The sequence below is a fragment of the Schistocerca cancellata genome, chromosome 2, assembly GCF_023864275.1.
Source record: "Schistocerca cancellata isolate TAMUIC-IGC-003103 chromosome 2, iqSchCanc2.1, whole genome shotgun sequence".
In the NCBI taxonomy this organism is placed as follows: domain Eukaryota; kingdom Metazoa; phylum Arthropoda; class Insecta; order Orthoptera; family Acrididae; genus Schistocerca; species Schistocerca cancellata.
In genome coordinates, this window is record NC_064627.1 from 17,012,486 (window position 1) to 17,035,241 (window position 22,756).

A 22,756-nucleotide genomic window follows, 5' to 3' on the forward strand; every position below is an offset into this window, starting at 1 on the left:
GCAGCTCTAGAAATCAGGTGGCAAATTTTTGGATCCTAGTAATCAACTTTGCATTATCTTCCTTCCTTCCTGGAGCTTACTAAAATCCTTCTTTACTTTGTTTAGAGATGAAGAGTAAAGAGTGAAGCAGTGCCTCATGGAGTAAATCGGCCATGGTTAGCATCCACATCCATCCCTCTTTCTGGGTTGTCTCTTAAGTACGACCAACAAAGCTAAAGAGTTTCATTCATTGCATTAGTCATAAATTTCAGTAAATAGTCCGATAGTAACTATATCATGATCAGACACCTGAGATTCTCAAATTAACTGCTAGTTGCGTTTACTGTAAACAGTTCCCAGTGTTACAACAGAGCCCAATGTGCAGCCGCAGCAGAATCAGAAAATTCGGTGACTTTGTAGCATACATCTTGTGAGGAACATGCGCATCAGACTTGAGAACATTTAACTAATTATATTCATGTTACACCTTTCTTGTGATTGGTATATCGTTGTATCCGAATAAGAATACTGAAGATCGTAGTTTCAGGAACATGCAAACAAGTTGTTAAAATCTAAATCGTACTTAGATGCAAAATCCTGCAGAATGGAGGAAGATCGATACGTACATCCCAGGGCGACATGCACGGTGCAGTGTCTTTACCTTCTAATGTCTAAGAAAACATGTAATACATAGTTTACTGAACATGTAAACTTCTATAAAATGTTTCGAGAAACTTCAATGGTAATGTCAATGCTAAGCTGATAACATTCAGTATGAACGCTGTCCTACGAAACACTTCAATTCCGTACCACATAATGAATGGTTCTAAGTGGTGGAACAGCAAATTACGATAATGAGAGGCAATAGTGAAAATGGTTCCGTATCTGGGATTGCTTTTTAATTATTTATTCCTAAAATTCTTTTCAGGTGCATCTAACCACATGTTTTAATTCACTTCCACCTTCATGTGTACTGAGCATAAAGGACTTAATGGTAATCAGACAAATAGGTTCGTGCTTAGTGACAAAACGCGTTATTTAACTGGAATGCTTGATTTACTACTGCAGTTTTACATTCACGCTACAAACGCAACAACAAAAAAAAAAAAGTTCAAATCGATCTCTCCTGCTTCTCAAAGAAATTTAATTTGATTGACAATGGATATAAGGCGATCTGTTTTGCATATATCTCCAAGAATTAATCTAAGTTGGCGAAGGGACGGAGGGTTGCAGATGAACCGTTTAACAGACCTGTTTCCTTCGAACGTATATTTACTGCTTGCAGGAACATGCACACACCTGAGCTGGAGTTACAATTTAGCAGCGTGCATCCTCGATTACTGCACCTACGCTAGTTTCACGTGGGTTAGCGAAGAAGTGTCCGCTGCTCGTTTTGTCAGTCTCACGAGGCTCAAGCTGAGAGCATCGGAAGTGTAGATCCACTGAATATGTGTGAGTTCATCGCAAGTCCCCTTAAACGATCAAAGTTTTCTGATTAGTTGCTGCGCTACCCCTACTGGCCCAGAAATAGAAGACAATAAAGAGAAGGTCGAATTGCTGTACCTCGTGATGACTGGGTGTTGTGTGATGTCCTTAGGTTAGTTAGGTTTAAGTAGTTCTAAGTTCTAGGGGACTGATGACCATAGATGTTAAGTCCCATAGTGCTCAGAGCCATTTGAACCATTTTGAATTGCTGTATTTGACTGTCCGAAAATATTACCCCACGAAGCTTTACAATTATTCCAGAATGAAATTTTCACTCTGCAGCGGAGTGTGCGCTGATATGAAACTTCCTGGCAGATTAAAACTTTGTGCCCGACCGAGACTCGAACTCGGGACCTTTGTCTTTCGCGGGCAAGTGCTCTACCAACTGAGCTACCGAAGCACAACTCACGTTCGGTACTCACAGCTTTACTTCTGCCAGTATCTCGTCTCCTACCTTCCAAACGAGATACTGGCAGAAGTAAAGCTGTGAGTACCGGACCTGAGTCGTGCTTCGGTAGCTCAGTTGGTAGAGCACTTGCCCGCGAAAGACAAAGGTCCCGAGTTCGAGTCTCGGTCGGGCACACAGTTTTAATCTGCCAGGAAGTTTCATATCAGCGCACACTCCGCTGCAGAGTGAAAATCTCATTCTGGAAACATCCCCCAGGCTGTGGCTAAGCCATGTCTCCGCAATATCCTTTCTTTCAGGAGTGCTAGTTCTGCAGTGTTCGCAGGAGAGCTTCTGTAAAGTTTGGAAGGTAGGAGACGAGGTACTGGCAGAAGTAAAGCTGTGAGTACCGGACGTGAGTCGTGCTTCGGTAGCTCAGTTGGTAGAGCACTTGCCCGCGAAAGGCAAAGCTCCCGAGTTCGAGTCTCGGTCGGGCACACAGTTTTAAGCTGCCAGGAAGTTTTACAATTATTGCTCCTTTGAATCATCGCACAAAAGCCGAAGAGCTAGTTTTGAAACAAACGACCACGAAACAGGAAATCAACAGAAATCGTCCATCAGAGGAAACACATTGTAGATGCGTGAGACAGTGCGACGTTCTACACAGTTTACTCGCATCAAGCGATTGGAATAGAAGTGCAAGGCATTCCCGTATTCAAGAGGGGTCGTCGGGTACATGCACATAATAGCAGGCCAGTATTACTGTAATTCATTCACGAAAGAAGTGGCTTACAAAAATTTTGTTCGACCGATTTTTAAGAATTGCTGATCACTCTGTAGCCTTTGTCTGGTGGTTTGAGTAATATAAGTGACTGAGAAGATTCAACTAAGGTCGGTACGTTTCGTCGAAGGATTATTGAGTAGGCGCGAGAACGTTACGGTATGCTCAAAATACATACATCACGAAGATGGTACTGTAGAAATTTCAAGAGCATACATGTCGAAGAAAGGTGGGTAACATATTCATACGAAATGCTAACTACTGGGAAATCAGAACAATTGGAGTCGTTACGATGGTCTGTTTAGAGGAGTCCTTCCCTGCACCACGTACGAATACAAGAGGGAAGGCAGGAGTGCTGAAACACTCTGTGCCACACACCGTAAAGTGGTTTGGGGAGCATATCTGTCGAAGCAGAGTGATGCACGATTCACAGGAGACTCCCAAGCCAAAATACTAAGGAAATACGCGTATAAACTTTGGAAGTGGTTTTGGCGATGCTCGGATTCACGCTGTATCTTACTCTCGTAGCATTCAGCAGTAGCAGCTTTTGAAATTGTTGCCTACAGTATCAGATTTCAACGTGGACTTGTTACGATGGCTGAATATGGATTGGTCACTTACCTCCATTGTTTTTCGTCACAAGTCTGCTTCTCTTCAACAGTTTGGTGCTCTGGAGGTCCACAAAGAGGCCTTTCCTCTACAACCGATTGTGAGTACCATTAATTCAACAACGTACAGTCTAGGGAAGGAACGGGCCCCAAAGCTCCGACATTTGGTGAGCTAAACATAATAGTACATTAACGACAATAGCAATACGGTGAAACATTTAAAACAAAACTGTATCTCGGCCACAGAAATGATGGTTACCTTCGATGTCAAGTCTTTATTCATGATTGTACCTATACACGACACCATGAACAGGGACGCATGGCGCCCGATATCTGCGATCTAGTGCTCCACTGTGTTTAACGAGAACCTTTTTCAGGCGGAAATGGAAATTTTATCAACAGAGAGGTGGGGTAGCAATGGGCTACCCTCTTTCGCCTATTGCAGTAGACATCTTTATGGAGGAATTTGAAGAAACAGCATTCCAGTCTGCACCATTACACACAGATTAATGGCTCGGAGATATACAAAGTACTTTTATCGTCTGGCCACATGGAGAGGAAGAGCTACGAAATTTCCAACAGCACCTCAACCATCAGCACGAAGTATCCAATTTACTATGGATATGGAAAAGAATCGCGTACTGCCTTTCCTCGGTGTGGAAGTTTACAGAAAGCCTGATGGATAACTGGGCCATAGATAAAATAATATGCCAACCTGTGCTCACAGGCACCTGCATGCCACATCCCAATAACACCCTACACAGAACAAACCAAAACTGCTCTCAGGATCAGCGATGAGGAACATCTAAAGGGTGAACTACAAAACCACCCGTCCATTTTTTGTGCCAACGGTTATGGAACGAATGTACGACATAAAACTATAGTGACAATGTATGAAGGCTATAGAGGATAGCAAAAGAAAGCACAAAATATTGCTCGATTACCATATGTTCAAAGTGTCACTGAACCAGTGGGCAAAATTCTCCATTGAGCAGGCATCAATCGATATTTGCGGGGCCCCAACAGGATGAAAGATGTTCCTCAAACAACGAAAGACACAGTTGACAAACTACATCCTGCTGGAGTTCACGAAACAGTTAAATATGTGGATTGGTGTATGTATGTGAGATGGGCGACGTATCAGCACACAGGTATCTGAACATGAATGACACATCCGAGTATGACATCACACCTGGATCAGTGTAGCAAACAGTCAATTTTGGTAAAGCAAGCATGTTGTGGAAACAGCTCTTACATTCAGGAGGAAGAAGAAGGAGGCAATAGAAACAGTCAGCCAACTGGCCAGTACGAAGAAACAAGATGGGCACCGACTTCAGACGTCTTGGTTGCCAACAATAACAGCACTACAGGACAACAGTTAACTTGAAGCCACACACAGAGGCGCACAGGAGACTGCAGTGGCTGTAGGTTAGGTCACGTTACGTTATGACATATTGGCACACTTCAGACAGCACTAACATTCAGGGAAAAGACACCACATCATAGTTGTCGCCTGGTTTCCATTAGCCGATTTCCACAAATCACAACCAGTAATGCAAACATCAAACGAAATGTCGGGTTTTCACCTATGAAAAGAAATAATAGAAACACCAATAACGATTTCTAACATCGCTCCCCTTCATCCTAAACAGCCTATCAGAATTACACAACAGCCAAGCATGCTGGTGTATTGAAAATAGAGGTTTCTCACTCAGCAGTAAACAAACCACCCCGAAGAAAGTCCCTTGCAATGAGGACCGAACCATCTGTGGTCTTATATTCCTTGATAATGTGGTCACAAGCCCACGAAAATTTTAAAAAATGTTTTACAAATACTGAAACGGAGGAACGAAAAGGTATTCTCCTGAGCAACTGTAAGGCATTTACAACCAGGCCAGGTTTGTAAAGATTACTGAGTGCAAAATAAAGTAGAAGGATCATCACTGTTTTCCTAGCAGCCTCATATCACCCCAGTTACAAAAAAAAAAAAAAAAAAAAAAAAAAAAAAACAAGTGGTGAGAAAAAACATTCAATACATGGTCTCAAGGGGGATAATTGAATAGTCAACCAGCAGGAATAATAAACCACATGTAGTTCAATGAAGAATAACGATGGTTTCAGGTTGGTGCTGGAAGCAAGTAAGTTGAATGAAATTGTAGTAAGAGAGAGTGACAGACTAGCTAACATAGATGAAATTTTCCAAAGTTCCACTCATGTACATTTCTCACATCTTTTGATATGACTTATGGCTATTGGAATATCACTTTGGCCAAGGAATCTAGGCCATGCAAAGAATTCTTACATCAAGGTAAGTGTTTAGTATACTGTGTGATGCCATTTGCTCTATACTAGTCTGTGTGCGTTTATCAGAGCTGTTGACAACGTGCTAGGTGCAAAATTAACTGATGAAATAACAGTCTATGTAGATTACCTCATAGTGAGTGCAGAATGCTTCAAACACTGTAATTTCCTCTATGATGTGTGGAGAGCTATGTGTAGAGGAGGTATGAAACTAACTTCTGTAAATCTGATGATGTAAAGAAGAAAATTTCATTTGTGGGTTACAGGATTAACAAGGAAGGCATACAGCCTCATGCAGAATAGCTTGCTGCTACTGCACGTATCCCACAACCCAAGCTGGAGTACAGCTTTCATTTAGTAAGAACATGAGCAGACAAGGCAAATGCGACCATTGTATTGGACTCACAATATTATAACAAATGAATGGGGGATCTTCCAAGTAAATCCATTTACAGAAACTTCACAGAGATCCAACATACAAGACAATCAAATCGACACAAGCACTACTAAAATAAACTAGAACGAATTCTGACACGGCCAGAACACCCATCTCACAAGTTCCACAGGCACCAAAAAAATTTGGTACTCTGGAGGACCACAAAGAGGCCTTTCCTCTACAACCGATTGTGAGTACCATTAATTCACCAACGTACGGTCTAGGGAAGTAACGGGCCCCAAAGCTCCGACATTTGGTGAGCTAAACATAATAGTACATTAACGACAATAGCAATTCGGTGAAACATTTAAAACAAAACTGTATCTCGGACACAGAAATGATGGTTAGCTTCGATGTCAAGTCTTTATTCATGATTGTACCTATACGCGACACCATGAACAGGGCTGCATGGAACCCGATATCTGCGATCTAGTGCTCCACTGTGTTTAACGAGCACCTTTTTCAGGCAGAAATGGAAATTTTATGAACAGAGAGGTGGGGTAGTAATGGGCTACCCTCTTTCGCCTACTGCAGTAGACATCTTTATGGAAAAATTCGAAGAAACAGCATTCCAGTCTGCACCATTACACACAGATTAATGGCTCGGAGATATACAAAGTACTTTTATCATCTGGCCACATGGAGAGGAAGAGCTACGAAATTTCCAACAGCACCTCAACCATCAGCACAAAGTATCCAATTTACTATGGATATGGAAAAGAATCGTGTACTGCCTTTCCTCGGTGTGGAAGTTTACATAAAGCCTGATGGATAACTGGGCCATAGATACAATAATAAGCCAACCTGTGCTCACAGGCACCTGCATGCCACATCCCAATATCACCCTACACAGAACAAACCAAAACTGCTCTCAGGATCAGCGATGAGGAACATCTAAAGGGTGAACTACAAAACCACCAGTCCATTTTTTGTGCCAACGGTTATGGAATGAATGTACTACATAAAACTATAGTGACAATGTATGAAGGCTATAGAGGATAGCAAAAGAAAGCACAAAACATTGCTCGATTACCATATGTTCAAAGTGTCACTGAACCAGTGGGCAAAATTCTCCATTGAGCAGGCATCAATTGAAATTTGCGGGGCCCCAACAGGATGAAAGATGTTACTCACACAACAAAGGACACAGTTGACAAACTACATCTCGCTGGAGTTCACGAGATCAGTTCCAAATGTGGATTGGCGTATGTATGTGAGATGGGCGACGTATCAGCACACAGATATCTGAACATGAATGACACATCCGAGTATGACATCACACACCTGGATTAGTGCAGCAAACAGTCGATTTTGGTAAAGCAAGCATGTTGTGGAAACAGCTCTTACATTCAGGAGGAAGAAGAGGGAGGCAATAGAAACAGTCAGCCCACTGACCAGTACGAACAGACAAGATGGGCACCGACTTCAGACGTCTTGGTTGCCAACAATAACAGCACTAAAGGACAACAGTTAACTTGAAGCCACACACAGAGGCGCACAGGAGACTGCAGTGGCTGTAGGTTAGGTCACGTTACGTTATGACATATTGGCACACTTCAGACAGCACTAACATTCAGGGAAAAGACAACACATCATAGTTGTCGCCTGGTTTTCCATTAGCCGATTTCCACAAATCACAACCATTAATGCAAACATCAAACGAAATGTCGGGTTTTCACCTATGAAGAGAAATAATAGAAACACCAATAAAGATTTCTAACATCGCTCCCCTTCATCCTAAACAGCCCATCAGAATTACACAACAGCCAAGCAGGCTGGTATATTGAAACTAGAGGTTTCTCACTCAGCAGTAAACAAACCACCCGGAAGAAAGTCGCTTGCAATGAGGACCGAACCATCTGTGGTCTTATATTCCTTGATAATGTGGTCACAAGCCCACAAAAATTTTAATGAATGTTTTACAAATACTGAAACGGAGGAACGAAAAGGTATTCTCCTGAGCAACTGTAAGGCATTTACAACCAGGCCAGGTTTGTAAAGATTACTGAGTGCAAAATAAAGTCGAAGGATCATCACTGTTTTCCTAGCAGCCTCATATCACTCCAGTTACAAAAAAAACAAGTGGTGAGAAAAAACATTCAATACATGGTCTCAAGGGGGATAATTGAATGGTCAACCAGCAGGAATAATAAACCACACGTAGTTCAATGAAGAATAACGGTGGTTTCACGTTGGTGCTGGAAGCAAGTCAGTTGAATGAAATTGTAGTAAGAGAGTGTGACAGACTAGCTAACATAGATGAAATTTTCCAAAGTTCCACTCATGTACATTTCTCACATCTTTTGATATGACTTGTGGCTATTGGAATATCACTTTGGCCAAGGAATCTAGGCCATGCAAAGAATTCTTACATCAAGGTAAGTGTTTAGTATACTGTGTGATGCCATTTGCTCTGTACTAGTCTGTGTGCGTTTATCAGAGCTGTTGACAACATGTTAGGTGCAAAATTAACTGATGAAATAACAGTCTATGTAGATTACCTCATAGTGAGTGCAGAATGCTTCAAACACTGTAATTTCCTCAATGACGTGTGGAGAGCTATGTATAGAGGGGGTATGAAACTAACTTCTGTAAATCTGATGATCTAAAGAAGAAAATTTCATTTGTGGGTTACAGGATTAACAAGGAAGGCATACAGCCTCATGCAGAATAGCTTGCTGCTACTGCACGTATCCCACCACCCAAGCTGGAGTACAGCTTTCATTTAGTAAGAACATGAGCAGACAAGGCAAATGCGACCATTATATTGGACTCACAAGATTATAACAAATGAATGGGGGATCTTCCAAGTAAATCCAGTTACAGAAACTTCACAGAGATCCAACGTACAAGACAATCAAATCGACACAAGCACTACTAAAGTAAACTAGAACGAATTCTGACACGGCCAGAACACCCATCTCACAAGTTCCAGAGGCACCAAAAAAATTTGGTGCTCTGGAGGTCCACAAAGAGGCCCTTCCTCTACAACCGATTGTGAGTACCATTAATTCACCAACGTACGGTCTAGGGAAGGAACGGGCCCCAAAGCTCTGACATTTGGTTAGCTAAACATAATAGCACATTAACGACAATAGCAATTCGGTGAAACATTTAAAACAAAACTGTATCTCAGCCACAGAAATGATGGTTAGCTTCGATGTCAAGTCTTTATTCATGATTGTACCTATACACGACACCATGAACAGGGACGCATGGCACCCGATATCTGCGATCTAGTGCTCCACTGTGTTTAACGAGCACCTTTTTCAGGCGGAAATGGAAATTTTATCAACAGAGAGGTGGGGTAGCAATGGGCTATCCTTTTTCGCCTATTGCAGTAGACATCTTTATGGAAGAATTTGAAGAAACAGCATTCCAGTCTGCACCATTACACACGGATTAATGGCTCGGAGATATACAAAGTACTTTTATCATCTGGCTAAATGGAGAGGAAGAGCTACGAAATTTCCAACAGCACCTCAACCATCAGCACGAAGTATCCAATTTACTATGGATATGGAAAAGAATCGCATACTGCCTTTCCTCGGTGTGGAAGTTTACAGAAAGCCTGATGGATAACTGTGCCATAGATAAAATAATAAGCCAACCTGTGCTCACAGGAACCTGCATGCCACATCCCAATATCACCCTACACAGAACAAACCAAAACTGCTCTCAGGATCAGCGATGAGGAACATCTAAAGGGTGAACTACAAAACCACCAGTCCATTTTTTGTGCCAACGGTTATGGAATGAATGTACTACATAAAACTATGGTGACAATGTATGAAGGCTATAGAGGATAGCAAAAGAAAGCTCAAAACATTGCTCGGTTACCGTATGTTCAAAGTGTCACTGAACCAGTGGGCAAAATTCTCCATTGAGCAGGCATCAATCGAAATTTGCGGGGCCCCAACAGGATGAAAGATGTTCCTCACACAACGAAAGACACAGTTGACAAACTACATCTTGCTGGAGTTCACGAAATCAGTTGCAAATGTGGATTGGTATATGTATGTGAGATGGGCGACGTATCAGCACACAGGTATCTGAACATGAATGACACATCCGAGTATGACATCATACCTGGATCAGAGCAGCAAACAGTCGATTTTGGTAAAGCAAGCATGTTGTGGAAACAGCTCTTACATTCAGGAGGAAGATGAGGGAGACAATAGGAACAGTCAGCCCACTGACCAGTACGAACAGACAAGATGGGCACCGACTTCAGACGTCTTGGTTGCCAACAATAATAGGGTGTATACGTGGACAAGGAAAAAAAATTCCCGGATTTTTCCCAGATTTCCCGGTTGAAAATACACTTTCTCCCGGATGAAAATACAAATTTTCCGTGTTACATGACAGTATACTTTTCATCGGCAATGTAAAATTCATCAATCCTTAGAATGTTTATGGTTTTCTACAGAGACGTAGAATTTGCTGGCACTTTAGAAAACGAAACCCAGAGGGAAAAAAACACGTTTTGGAAAGATCTTTGATGTGCAGCAACATGTACGCTGCATTTCTTCGTTTTACGGAGGTATAAATTCGAATTCCACCAAACACTGCATGTTACTTTCCGAAGCAATGAAATCGAGATTGCGACGCGCTTTTGTAAGCCAGTCATAGCTCATGTCACGTGATCTCGGCAGCTGATGACAGCACAGGACACGTAGGTAGTCAACCAATTGCAAGATCCCTCCTAAGTAGCGCGAACACACAAAAAGAAAAGTTAATGGTTTAAATTAATATACATAGTTTTGCTAGAAGAAAAACAAAGCTTTCACAAATAATATTGGTCTCGAAGATTAATAAGCTAAAAGAGAAGCTAAGCTTCCACACATAATGTTCATCATTTTACGCGTGTTACACTTTAAGATACATCACACAAATGTGCCAGTAAAATTTTTAGTTACCACGTAAATGTCTGATCTTCTGGGCTCGAAATTCTTCTGAATGGTCGTCCTCAAAGAGTTGATTTTTAAATGAGAATCAAACGCTCTGTGATTTAAGAAATTCATCGTACATTCTCGCACAGAGTTCATCTTGCGTAAAAGGAAATTTTCAAACCGCCATTCGCAATATTTTCCCGTGACCTGTTAGAAATTGGTTCGTTTCAGCAGTTGCCAGAGAGCGCCAGATAACAGGCGTCACTGCGCCTGCGCAGCTACTATGACGCAGAAACCCACCATTTTCGTACGTGTAAAATATTAAAAGATCTTGCATTATGTCATAAAAGAGACAAGACATCAAAGAATACTTCAAGAGCATCGGAATTTCCTGAACTATACTAAAATGCATAATTCGGCTTAAAGTGCACAATCGTATGTCCAGATTCGGATGTGAATTTTCTTGAGTACCAGTACTGTATTATCTCATGTTTGGTTCTTTATTACGGCATAACGCCATATGAGCTAGAAGATGGAAAACGTCCACTTGAAATGCAGCGAACAGTTGAAACTAGCCAACAGTGTGAAATTAAACACTTCGTTTTAAATAAATTGACTGCCTCAGCGCAAAATATTAATAAAAGCCAGATCTCTTTAGCAAGCCGACAAAAATTACTTCATCGTTCTGCAAGGTGATTAATGCTTGCCTGTCTGAAAGATAGAAATAAAACCTGAAACTAACAACATATTTTAGCCTTCCGTAATTATGCAAACGTATTTTAATTCATTTGGTAGCTCCCGGCCACAGAAGTACGTTTTGTTTTCATTTACTGTGAGAGCAATAAACGAAGAGGAAACAGCAAAATCACTAAACGTAAATACAGGTCACGTGGAGACTACCCACCTCCCCACTACAACTCAGATTGCTCTGTGCAGCAGTCCTGGATCTACGATATTTCCGAACCGGAGCAATTTGGATAGTGGCGCCCAGCCACACATCTGTAGCCAGAAGCGGGAGAAGGTACTAGTCATAGGCGACTCAACTGCGCATGCGCAAGAGCCCGCAACTGCTCAAATGAATCAAATGTAAACAGCTGTCATGTCACGCTCATCAGAGGCAATTTGTTGTTAGGAAGCACTGCATATTCTTCCTAAAGCCTTTGACACACTTTGGTTGGCAGACACTTGCGGGAAGCCTAACAGACACATCATTGTGGTCCAAAACCAGTCGGAAGTGACGTCAAAATGACGTATACATAAACGCGCTGCACACTTGTCGACTGATCGAGATCTGTGGTCGAATCGAGTTAGCGGGAAAAGCGTCTGCTTTGTTCTTCACTGTCATACTGAGTAGTACTGACCGTGTATCTTCAATCTTGTGTGGTTGTGTTTTCGCTATTGAGCAAAATGTCTCAGGTGTATGAAAACATCTTTCGTGACGCTCTGAAAGATTTCGGAGTTTCAGAGGATGGCCTGATTTCAGGCTACTGTAATTCGTTGGAGGAGGTAATAATAATTTTATGTTAGAATTGGCTGGCAAAAATATGCGCCTTTAGAGACATTAGGAACTCTAGAAAATATCTTTTTCCTGCTGCTAGTTAAGATTTCATTTTAATAAATTTTATATGTCGCTTTCCGCGATCTGATTCCAATTTTTATGTGAGTTTTTTATGTATTATGCAATTTTTTTATTTGTTTTCGTTGTGAGGTTCTGCATTGTTACATTAGCTTTACTGTAACATATACACGTGGAATATTGTAATTAATGATCGCTGTTTAGGAAGTTAATGGCAACTTTGTTTCAAAATTCGCCGTTTTGTGAGTTCGTCATCTATGTATTACAGTAAGAGAAACTGAACATTGCAGCAGCTCAAGCGCATACGTCGTCTCGAGTAAATGGCATAATTTAGAAGACACACACATGAAAATGGGACTCAGGGCCTGGGAACAGTCACGCAAAAGGAAAATAAGAAGCAGTATATTTGCAGCTAATGTCATTGCCAGAGCGTGGGCTCTGTATTCCACATAAAAGTATCCTGCATTTTCCCAGGAATTTTACGTAGTTCTATCTAATTGCAGTATCAGCTCCAGTGCATAATTTCACAAATCCATTACTGCTGTTTTCTTTGTGCTGGCACTGAGCTGAATTTCATTGAGGTACTGAATTCAGAGATTAGCTAGAAAACTGTCTATGCAGGGATATGGAGCTCTGTAATTCAAATGACTGTAAGATCCTTAGTTTCTCACCAAAGTTTCAGCAAGGTCAGTGACATCAACTATGAAACAACTTTTTTCATCAATAGCACTGTAATGAATGCCACTTTATGCAAATGTTGAAACATGACCATGTTTGGCCTCCCTACTGAATTCTGAGCAAAGGTGTATTGTTGATGGATGCTGAGTGAGAACTTTTTGTTCAGGATACCATTGCTCAGTAATAACTGTCTGCTTAATTAATACATGTTACGATGTTTCAATTATTACCACTGCTTAAGTATGTGTGGATAATGTTGGAACTCTATTGGGATTGCTGGATTATATTGGTAGACAAAGTCTGTCAGGATCTAAAATTTTCTCAGCACCACACTGAAATTTTGATGATAATGTAAGCTGTTTTAGTCTTTAGAAATGCTTGTTGGTGAATATGGGTCCTCATAGGGTATAGAACATTATGACACTTTGAAGCCCTCAAAGTTAAACTTCTCTCTTACAGGTGTTCTTTCACATCTACACTCTTTTCTTATTGCCCTGCTAGATTTTATTTTAATTTCTTCTATTGATCTGGCTTTTACTGGAGATGATGTTGATGGGAGTGAGTTATTAAGTCATTTATTTATTTTTGTTAGTTTTTCCTCTCACAACATAGGACTTGGGATGAGGCAAAATGTCTTCTGGAAATATTATCTCAGTTCTTCTGCTGGATAGTGTTGACTTCTCAAGGAGGAGAAATGTTGAGGTCTGCATCTATAACCTTGTCAGGAATACCTATAGTAGAAATAGATGGCAAATTATTTTTAAGTTTGGAGTGTATCAGTCAAATAAGCCTTAAAAGTGCTGTATTATTTCTGTTGGTGATAAGGAGGAATTATGGCTAACCAGCCCAGATCGTGATTGATTTTGCTCTTTTGTCATTAGATAATTTCCTGTATCATATAATAACTTAAGTAAGGCTTCAAGACAAGAAGTCATAGCTTATGGCTTGTATGATGTGGGAGAGTATGCAAAATTATGCTGTTTTTTTTTTTTTTTTTTTTTTCATACGATGATTATTCAGAATCATAAGTTGTGGTCTTTGAGGGGAGTGTGTCATGTACGTAATGGAAGTTTCATGAATTCTGTGAGCAATTCGTCGTATCATGCTCTCTTTCCCAGGTCTTTGTCACAGATTTCAATCCCTTTGCAAATTAATGTGCCAAGATGCTTGCAGATTTTGTGATTAAGCTTAATGGATGTTGTATTGAAGTAATGTAGTCAGAGGTCTTCCACTTTTGTTAAGAGTTTGACAGCCGAAAACTGATATTTTTCAATTGTAGGAGAATTTTTACAAAAACTTTTTCATGGATGTATTAACCAGTTTCAACTTTCATCAGTTGTACTGGACAGTTTTGATTGGTGATTGTCTTATTCTTAGTATATAAAACCTGGAATTCATAGTATGCATAATTATTATGCTTAATAAAGCTTTTGTTGACATAAGGCAAGGCGTGCTTGAAATGAGGTTAACTGAAGCACTGATCAGTTAACCCCAAAACTAGGTCATTAAACTTCATGTGCACTTGGAAAATATTTTTCATCATCATAATCACAACTGAAAGAACATTTTATGGTCACAATTTTAACTGAAGTCAACAGTAACATAATTTGTGGTCAGTGAATAACAATGGAATAAAAGCAAAAGAGCAACCAAATGAACTCCCAATTTTGTTAACTCATCCATGGTTAATAACATAACACTTACTTTAGCTGTCAAAAACATCAGATGTGATGAAAGGCTGTGTACATTAAATAACTGAATTTTGTAAAGCCTAAAATTTCCCTCTTCATTCATGTTTCCCAGTTAACCTTCAGTGTAGTTACCCTCAGTTTATGCTACTGGTCACTTTATTCTCAGGTGGAAACACTTCTCGATCAGCTGAAAACTGTGGGGTTTTCATACTGCGTGAGAAGTAGTCGTTTTAAAGAGCCATCTTCAGATGTTATGAAAAGTAAGTGAACTGCTGCATTAATTACTTTCTGTGGTTTACCATTTTAGTCCATATATGTATACTTGAAGGAAAAACTTAGTTTGCTGGAATTAGGGATAGTATATATACTTTAAATGGACATTTCTTTCTAAGCTGCACTAACAATTGATGGAATTGACTCTTTTTGTTATTGTTAATAGTTGTGATATGCAAGGCAGAATTGTATTAATTATTTTCCTCTGTGTTGACTTGTTTGTCATTTATCCATTTTCACAGCCATACATTCAGTAATTTTTACACACTTGCATTTGATAATAGGCTGATTAAAATTATTAGTTGGTTGACAATTCCTGTTGGAGCTGGTTTCCTCCAGAGTGCTGAATGCGTCAGGTCCAAACTATCTCTGTTCGCCATTTCCTGACTGCCACAACAGCTGATCAATCCACTTCCATTTTCTTGTCTGACTTCCTTTCTTGATGTGTTTGAACGCCATGCAATCATTTGCTGCCTTCAACCAGACTGGCCTTAAACAACATTTTAAGACAATATCTTTATGGTGCTAGAGCTAGCTTTAGCATCGTAACATAATGTGAAAGGCTGATCTGGTTGAAGGCAGCACATGATCGTTGGGACCAAATAATCTTACATTAGTGTAATGTAGAGTGGTGGCATAGTGCAACGGATAAGAAACATTCCTGATCCATATAAAGTTGTGGATTTGAGTCTTGACAGATTCTTTGATATTTTTTATACTAATATATTATCAATATTACTTCATTATTTTTATTCAGTTAATAGGTTTGGATGCAGTTTTATTTCTAACACTCTGCTGTGTCATTTTCGACATTGTATTTACTTTTTAATTCCTTATATTCCTTCTTCATATCATTATTTCATTTGAAATCAGCTTGTCACCTATAACATGTAACTGAATACAAACCAGGACTGCTCATCAGTTGGTAATTTGGCAGTCCATGCAGCTTGTGTGAGGACAGTTTCAGGTGCCATAATTAAAGAAAGGAAGAAATTAGTTTGCTTTTAGCACTGAAATACAATTTTTTTTTTTCCCTTGAGTTTGCTTATAGAGAATAGCTTCAGCTAGTTTCCTGCCACATGCTTAGTGTTGGATGTTTCACCATCAAGCCAGGCCAGGCAAAAGCATTAGGTGTGAGGCTCTGCTGCGACTGCCCATGGTCAGTGTATTAATTGTTGTGAACAAAGTATGATTAACAGTTCTTCTGTAGAATGCTGACAGCCATTTTCTAGGATATATTGCACATCACGTTACGGTTAGGTTATCCAATGAGTTTAAATTCTGGGCTATAAAATGTCGTATCTGCCACAGTTATGCCATTGGTCACTCCAAAACCAGTTGTCAGCAGAGCATTTCATATTCATGTTATTTCATAATGGCCACTTCCAACACTGCACAGAGTTACATGTATACGTCTCCCATCCTTTTGTAATCCCAACCTGCGCTTTGCCTCTACTGAGCTAAACCTACTTTTTTTAACATGAAAATTAAATTGAACAGCACTTGCTGAGTGACCTGCTCTGTTTGTTGCCTATAATACAGCAGCAGCCGGTGTGCTAACACTTCAGCAACAAGTGACAGATGCCAACTACCAAATAATTTTAATGAATCTATACTGCTGTGTTCATGTTGAAATGGTTTCTATGGTTTTCGATAATTGTGGTGTTGATATGTAAAACAGTAGTCAGCTCATTGAACCTATTGACAGGCATGTTTAGCTTTATTGTCTTCCTAGTTACATTTATTTTTTGTAATTCCACATTTATAGTAATTACATTTTTCTACATAAGTGTTCTTCACATCTCCTTTGTTTACAAAGAATATTAATTCCACATTTATTGGAACCACAATAAAGCACTTCAGTTGCCCGAAATCAGTATGGTATCCTCATTGCACATGGCAGACAGTTCCATTTCTTTGCTAGATACAATAGGTGTGACATCCTGTAAAATTTTGCTCCAGTACTATGTAAAGTAGATAGACAATCTGCTTCCATCAATTCAGAACTTTGACAATACCTATCAAATGAATGAAATGTTTTCTCACATTGTATTTAGTTAATTAACAATAACATATGTGAATTATTTAACAATAACAATGTTTGTGTTTTTGTCTGTGAGAAATATATTAACTGTTCCAGGTAAAACAAAGCATTTCTTCAAGCAAATGCAGGGACATGTCCCTATCCCCTTTTTTGGTTGTGCATTTGCAGTGGAGAGTGTTTGGTCAAGGCACTGTGTTTTGGGGCCAAAATACTATAAAAGTAAAGAGTCTAGTGTACCTGAGCACTTGGTAATATCATGCTGTGTTAAGATAGACTTACTTTCCATAAAACAAGTTCGTTACAGGGAAAGTTTATTATATAAATTTTATAGTAGTTCTTTACCCTCTTTAGGAAGACCATGTGACTCCTCGTAAGAGATTGAGGATCATGGATACTAGAAAATCCAACTGCCCAGCAACTTTAAATATGAAGTGTATAAGGGTGTATCCTGATTACAGTATGCACTCAGCAACTGAACACAGGGATACCAAGGCAAAAGTAAGTATCCAGTTTGGGTTCTGCTTGGAGAAAATTTTACATGATCAGTTGACAGTATACTTTAAAATCTATTGTTTTTAATGCTCTTAATTAAATAATTGATACATTTTTGTCTTACAGGTTCTTGCAAGTCTACAGAAAGATTTGGCATTGCCATGCCCGCCGAAGAGCTACCTACGTTATTATTTGACTGCTTCCCCAGCAAGTGCACACACACATGCTACTGAAAGTGTTGAAGCAAGTGGGTACATACATCCTTCACTTGTAAAGGAAATCAAAAACTTAGTACTCAGTGGAATGACATCTCTCAAAGTCATTAAGTTGGCTCTAGATAGATTTGTTGAAATCAATTTCACTGGGACACACATACCAGGTCAAATGAATACTACCTTTTACCCCACAGAGAAAACTATTTACAGTCACATATATCGGACCCTTTATGGTACGAATAAAGTATTGTTTGACGAGACTAGACTGCAGAATCAGGTTGATGAGTGGCACAAAGACTCGAGCAATCACATGATTTATTATAGACATTGTATGGGAGCCAATGGAGAAGTGAAACCATTACTTTTTTGCTATCAGAGCAGTTGGCAGAGAGATCTTTTGAAGAAATATGGGGGTAGTTGTTTGTTAGATGCAACATACAAAACAACATCATATGATATTCCTTTATTTTTTATAGCTGTGAAGAGTAATGTGGGCTATTTGGTTGTTGGTTTTTTTTTCATTCAAATTGAAAATGCAAGATCCATTCATGAAGCACTAGACATTTTCAAGGACTGGAACAAGGATTGGAATCCCCTCTATTGGGTTACTGATTTCTCGGAGTCGGAGATAAATGCAATTGAGCAAGCATTCCCTCAGACAAAAGTTTACTTGTGCCTTTTCCATCGAAAACAGGCATGGGGAAGATGGTTGAAAAAAAAAGGATAATCTAAGTGTACCAAATGACATGAAGACATTTCTGGACATGTGGCAAGAAATTTCAGAATCACCAACAGAGAGAGAATTTAGAGATCACGTAGAAGAGTTGCGAACGCATGAGGTTTCTCGGAGAAACGAGCGTGCATGGCCATACTTTCAACAGCAATGGCTAACGGTATGTGAAAGATGGGTGAAAGCGTATGAGGACAAGGGCAGATTTGCAACCATTGACACTACAAATGGAGTTGAAGCCATGAACAAGGTTGTAAAACATTTCTTCCTTAAACATAATTCAGACAGGACTTTAACTGGGGTTACTAAGGTTATAATAAACCAGTTTCTTCCAAGCCTAATTAGAAAGTACTGTCTGCAGAATTCTGCCATCAAAGCTTATAACAAAGATGTTCCACTGTTTTTGCATAAAAAAACAAACAAGTTTGTGAAACATGTCATGCAGCGATATGCATCAGCGAAAGTTGAGTTAACTGCAAGATCAGTGAGTAGGAGATCGGATGGTTCATTTTGTGTGGAGAGTGCAAAGTCCAAAAACTGTAGTTATGTTGTAAACTTTGATATACCAGACTGCACATGTGAAGATTTTCAGAGATATAAATACCCATGCAAGCATTTCTGTGCAATCTTTATTTTTTTACCCAGAGTGGGGTTTTGATAAAACGCCAGAAAGCTATAAGACTAGTCCACTAATCTGTCTTGATGAAATGTATGGGGTGGGCTTTAGAAGTGGCTCTTTAGTAATTTCATGCGAAGGTAGTAGTAGTGATGAAGCTGTTGAGGAGGCAGTTGAAGTAGCTGAGGAGGCTGTCGAGGTTGAGGAGGCTGTCGAGGTTGAGGAGGCTGTCGAGGCAGCAAATACAGATGGTCTTATTCAAACCCAGAATATTCCTTTGCAGCAGTTTGAAGCAAGGGAGCTGTGTAAACAAATTTATAATCTCACATACAACTGCAGCAACAGTGAAACATTACAAAAAGTACTTGAATCACTGAGCAACTGTGTGCAAGATTTGCAATTAGCAAATCCTGAAGTTGGTGGTCTCCCATTAGCAGTGCCATCAACTTCCAAACAATAGCGAAGAATGATGCCAAAAGCCTTAAGAGATCTTTCTTAAACACATTATAACTTTCCATTTGAAGGGTATGAAATGACGGTTTATTTGAATTTTAGATAGCTCTTTGTCTATGTAAAATACGAATAAGCTCCATCATTTCTGATCCTCGAGATGGAATGCTATGAGGTCTTTATGTTGGTCTCTGCTTTTAAACTTTGTTGCACATTTGAATTTCGAAGTAGCAATAGATAAAATATTATAAAAAGGATAGTCGCTACATTTGTGTGTGTGTTTGTGAGTGAGTGTGCGCGTGCGCTTTAGAAAAGGCCCTTGTTGCCTGAAAGATAAGTCCAACAGTCTTTTTGTTGTGCCTTTCTGTGACTCAGCATCTTCACTATTTGGTGAGCAGCAACAACTCTCCTTTTCATAATATTGTTACATTCCATCCTGGATTTTTTTATTTTCACCAGAGAAAAGATTTTTCTGAGGAATTAAACTAGATGATAGTGTAGAACTTGCAAACTTTTTAAAATATGAAGTAAAAGATTTTAACTTTAAATTAGGTTAATTCAAATATGGGACAATGTTGAGAATTGAAAAGGTGAAAAAAATAAATAAGATATATGTTAGTGGCATTGAGATTTCGTATGACTGATGGAGAAAAGATTTTGCATTTCTTTTTACAAGTAAGAATGCACTTGCTCTCATACATGTCTAGTGATTCACGTGAAACAGAGAAAAAGATAAAGACTGCCCTGTTAATGAACATGTGAGATTGCCCAGTATCACTCTGACAGAAGAGTGTGCTGTTTCCTTGATATGGTATCTGGTCAGCAATGCCATTGGGACCAAATGAAGTAAGGATTGACTTTTTTTATTTGCTTTGGAAGCTTAATGTGTATCAGTTACCTACATATTGGATATCTACCACCTTGGTTCTAATGTTCTTAATAACTTTGCAGAGTTACGGCAGTTACCACACAGAAGCAATTACTGTTACTGGAATACCAGTAATGTTTATTAAATTCAGTTATAAAGTAGTTCTGGGCATTGCAGCTGGTGAGCAATGTCATTGGGCACCAAAAGAAGTGAGTACTAAATTTTGGAATTGTGCATTGAAATCATGTGTATCAGTTGTCTTCATGTTGCATAACTCAATTACTTGTTGTTAATTTATTTGTTAGGTTCAGTTACGATGGATTTCTGGCCTTCAGTCTATGGGAAAATTCACACCAGATTGCATCAAGACTGTTATATTCCAAGGATATCTTGGAAGATTGATAGTATTCTTGAAGGAAAACAATCCATGTAGTATTTCACGTGTGTATCAAACTGCCATTTGTTGTGGCACATAAATGTTTGCAACTTGATTGTAATTTTTGACAGGTTTCTCAACAATCCAAGAATTTCTTGTAATGAGAAGTAGACATTGTTGCTTGGGTAAAGGAAATACAAATCACGGTCAATACAACTACCTTATTAACTTTCCACAGATAAATATTTTTCACTACTGCTACTTAAAAATTCAAATGTGTGACAAAGTTTGCTTACAGAACTTGGCATAAAGATCTCCCTTATTTGTATTTTTTAGATAGCTCTTATTGTTTGATCCTTCAAATGGAATGCTATGACCTCCATGTGATCTATTCCTTAGTAGTTAATTATCCATTAAGGCACAAATATATGAACATTACAATGAGAGGGGTCTTTATGCCAGGCCCTGTAAAAGTAATGGCATCTTACTTAATATTATTGTTGGGAATTTGATGGCACAGCTGTGGGGAGACCACAAATTTCAGGGTTTGCTAACTGCAAATCTGGCACACAGTTGCTGAGTGATTCAAGTACTTTTCATAATGTTTCACTGTTGATACAGTTGTATGTGAGATTATAAACCTGTTTGAACAACACCTTCACTTCAAATTGCTGCAAAGAAATGGTTAAGGTATCAGTGTGATGCTCTGTGTGTTTCCTCAACTGTGTCCTCATTGCTACTATCTTCATGTGAAATTACTGCACACACACTTCTGAAACCAAACCTGTACATCTCGTGAAGACAGATTAATGGGCTATTCCTGCAGCTTTCTGGTATTTTATCAAAACCCCACTCTGGATAGAAAATAAAGATTGCAAAGAAATGCTTGCATGGGTATTTATATATCTTAAAATCTTCACATGCGCAGTTTGGTAGAGCAAAGCTTACAACATAATTACAGTCTTTGAACATTGTACTCTCCATACAAAACATTGTCCAACTTCACATTCACTAATCTTGCAGTTAACTCAACTTTCCCTGGTGCATATCACTGTATGACATGTTTCACAAACTTCATTTAAAAAAAAAAATGAAAAAACAGTGGAACATGTCTGTTATGATTTGATGGCAGAATTCTGCAGACAGTACTTTCTAATTAGGCTTGGAAGAAATTGATTTCTTATATCCCTAGTAGCCCCATTGAAGGTCCCATCTGTGTTCCATTTTAGGAAAAAAATGTTTACAATCTTGTTCATGGCTTCAACTCCACTTGTAATGTCAATGGTATCAAAATTGCCCTTGTTCTCATAAGCTTCCACTCACTTTTCATGTACCAATAGCCACTGCTGTTAAACGTACGGTGATGCATATTCGTTTCTCTGAGAAGCCTCGCTATCTCTTTTGTATGATCTGTAAATTCTCTGTTGGTGATTCTGAAATTCCTTGCCACATGCCCAGAAATCTCTTCATGTCATTTGGTATATATTCAGCCATCTTCCTCAAACCTGTTTGACTGAAAAGGCACAAGTACACTTTTGTCTGAGGAAATGCTTGATCATATTTAAAAACAAAGATGATGTGACTTACCAAATGAAAGTGCTGGCAGGTCGACAGACACACAAACAAACACAAACATACACACAAAATCCAAGCTTTCGCAACCAACGGTTGCCTCGTCAGGAAAGAGGGAAGGAGAAGGAAAGACAAAAGGATATGGGTTTTAAGGGAGAGGGTAAGGAGTCATTCCAATCCCGGGAGCGGAAAGACTTACCTTAGGGGGAAAAAAGGACAGGTATACACTGGCACACACACACATATCCATCCACACATACACAGACACAAGCAGACATTTGTAAAGGCAATTGCCTTTACAAATGTCT

At 39.3% G+C, this 22,756-nt stretch overlaps 1 protein-coding gene across 3 annotated transcripts; it reads left to right on the forward strand.

The window, feature by feature from the left end:
* The first annotated feature begins 12,219 nt into the window (after positions 1–12,219).
* On the forward strand, positions 12,220–22,021 carry LOC126161312 (uncharacterized). Of its 3 annotated transcripts, XR_007534889.1 has the most exons (7): positions 12,220–12,373; positions 14,979–15,072; positions 17,226–17,377; positions 17,481–17,627; positions 17,748–20,478; positions 20,584–20,709; positions 20,806–22,021. XR_007534889.1 is itself a non-coding variant. In XM_049917066.1 (5 exons), the coding sequence occupies exons 1-5, from the start codon at positions 12,275–12,277 to the stop codon at positions 18,561–18,563; spliced, it is 1,308 nt and encodes a 435-aa protein (XP_049773023.1). In that variant the 5' UTR covers positions 12,220–12,274; the 3' UTR covers positions 18,564–20,554. The 3 variants fall into 3 exon arrangements, 1 of the variants encoding a protein (XP_049773023.1); XR_007534890.1 differs by lacking the exon at positions 14,979–15,072; XM_049917066.1 differs by lacking the exons at positions 20,584–20,709; positions 20,806–22,021 and having other exon boundaries at positions 17,748–20,554.
* Positions 22,022–22,756: the final 735 nt, after the last annotated feature.

Excerpts from the sequence above, each read along its gene's own strand:
- LOC126161312 (XM_049917066.1), top strand. The coding sequence starts at position 12,275 with ATGTCTCAGGTGTATGAAAACATCTTTCGTGACGCTCTGAAAGATTTC. Across the intron at positions 12,374-14,978 it reads ACTGTAATTCGTTGGAGGAG|GTGGAAACACTTCTCGATCA; the intron begins GTAATAATAATT and ends CTTTATTCTCAG. Across the intron at positions 17,378-17,480 it reads CTAGTGTACCTGAGCACTTG|GAAGACCATGTGACTCCTCG; the intron begins GTAATATCATGC and ends TACCCTCTTTAG.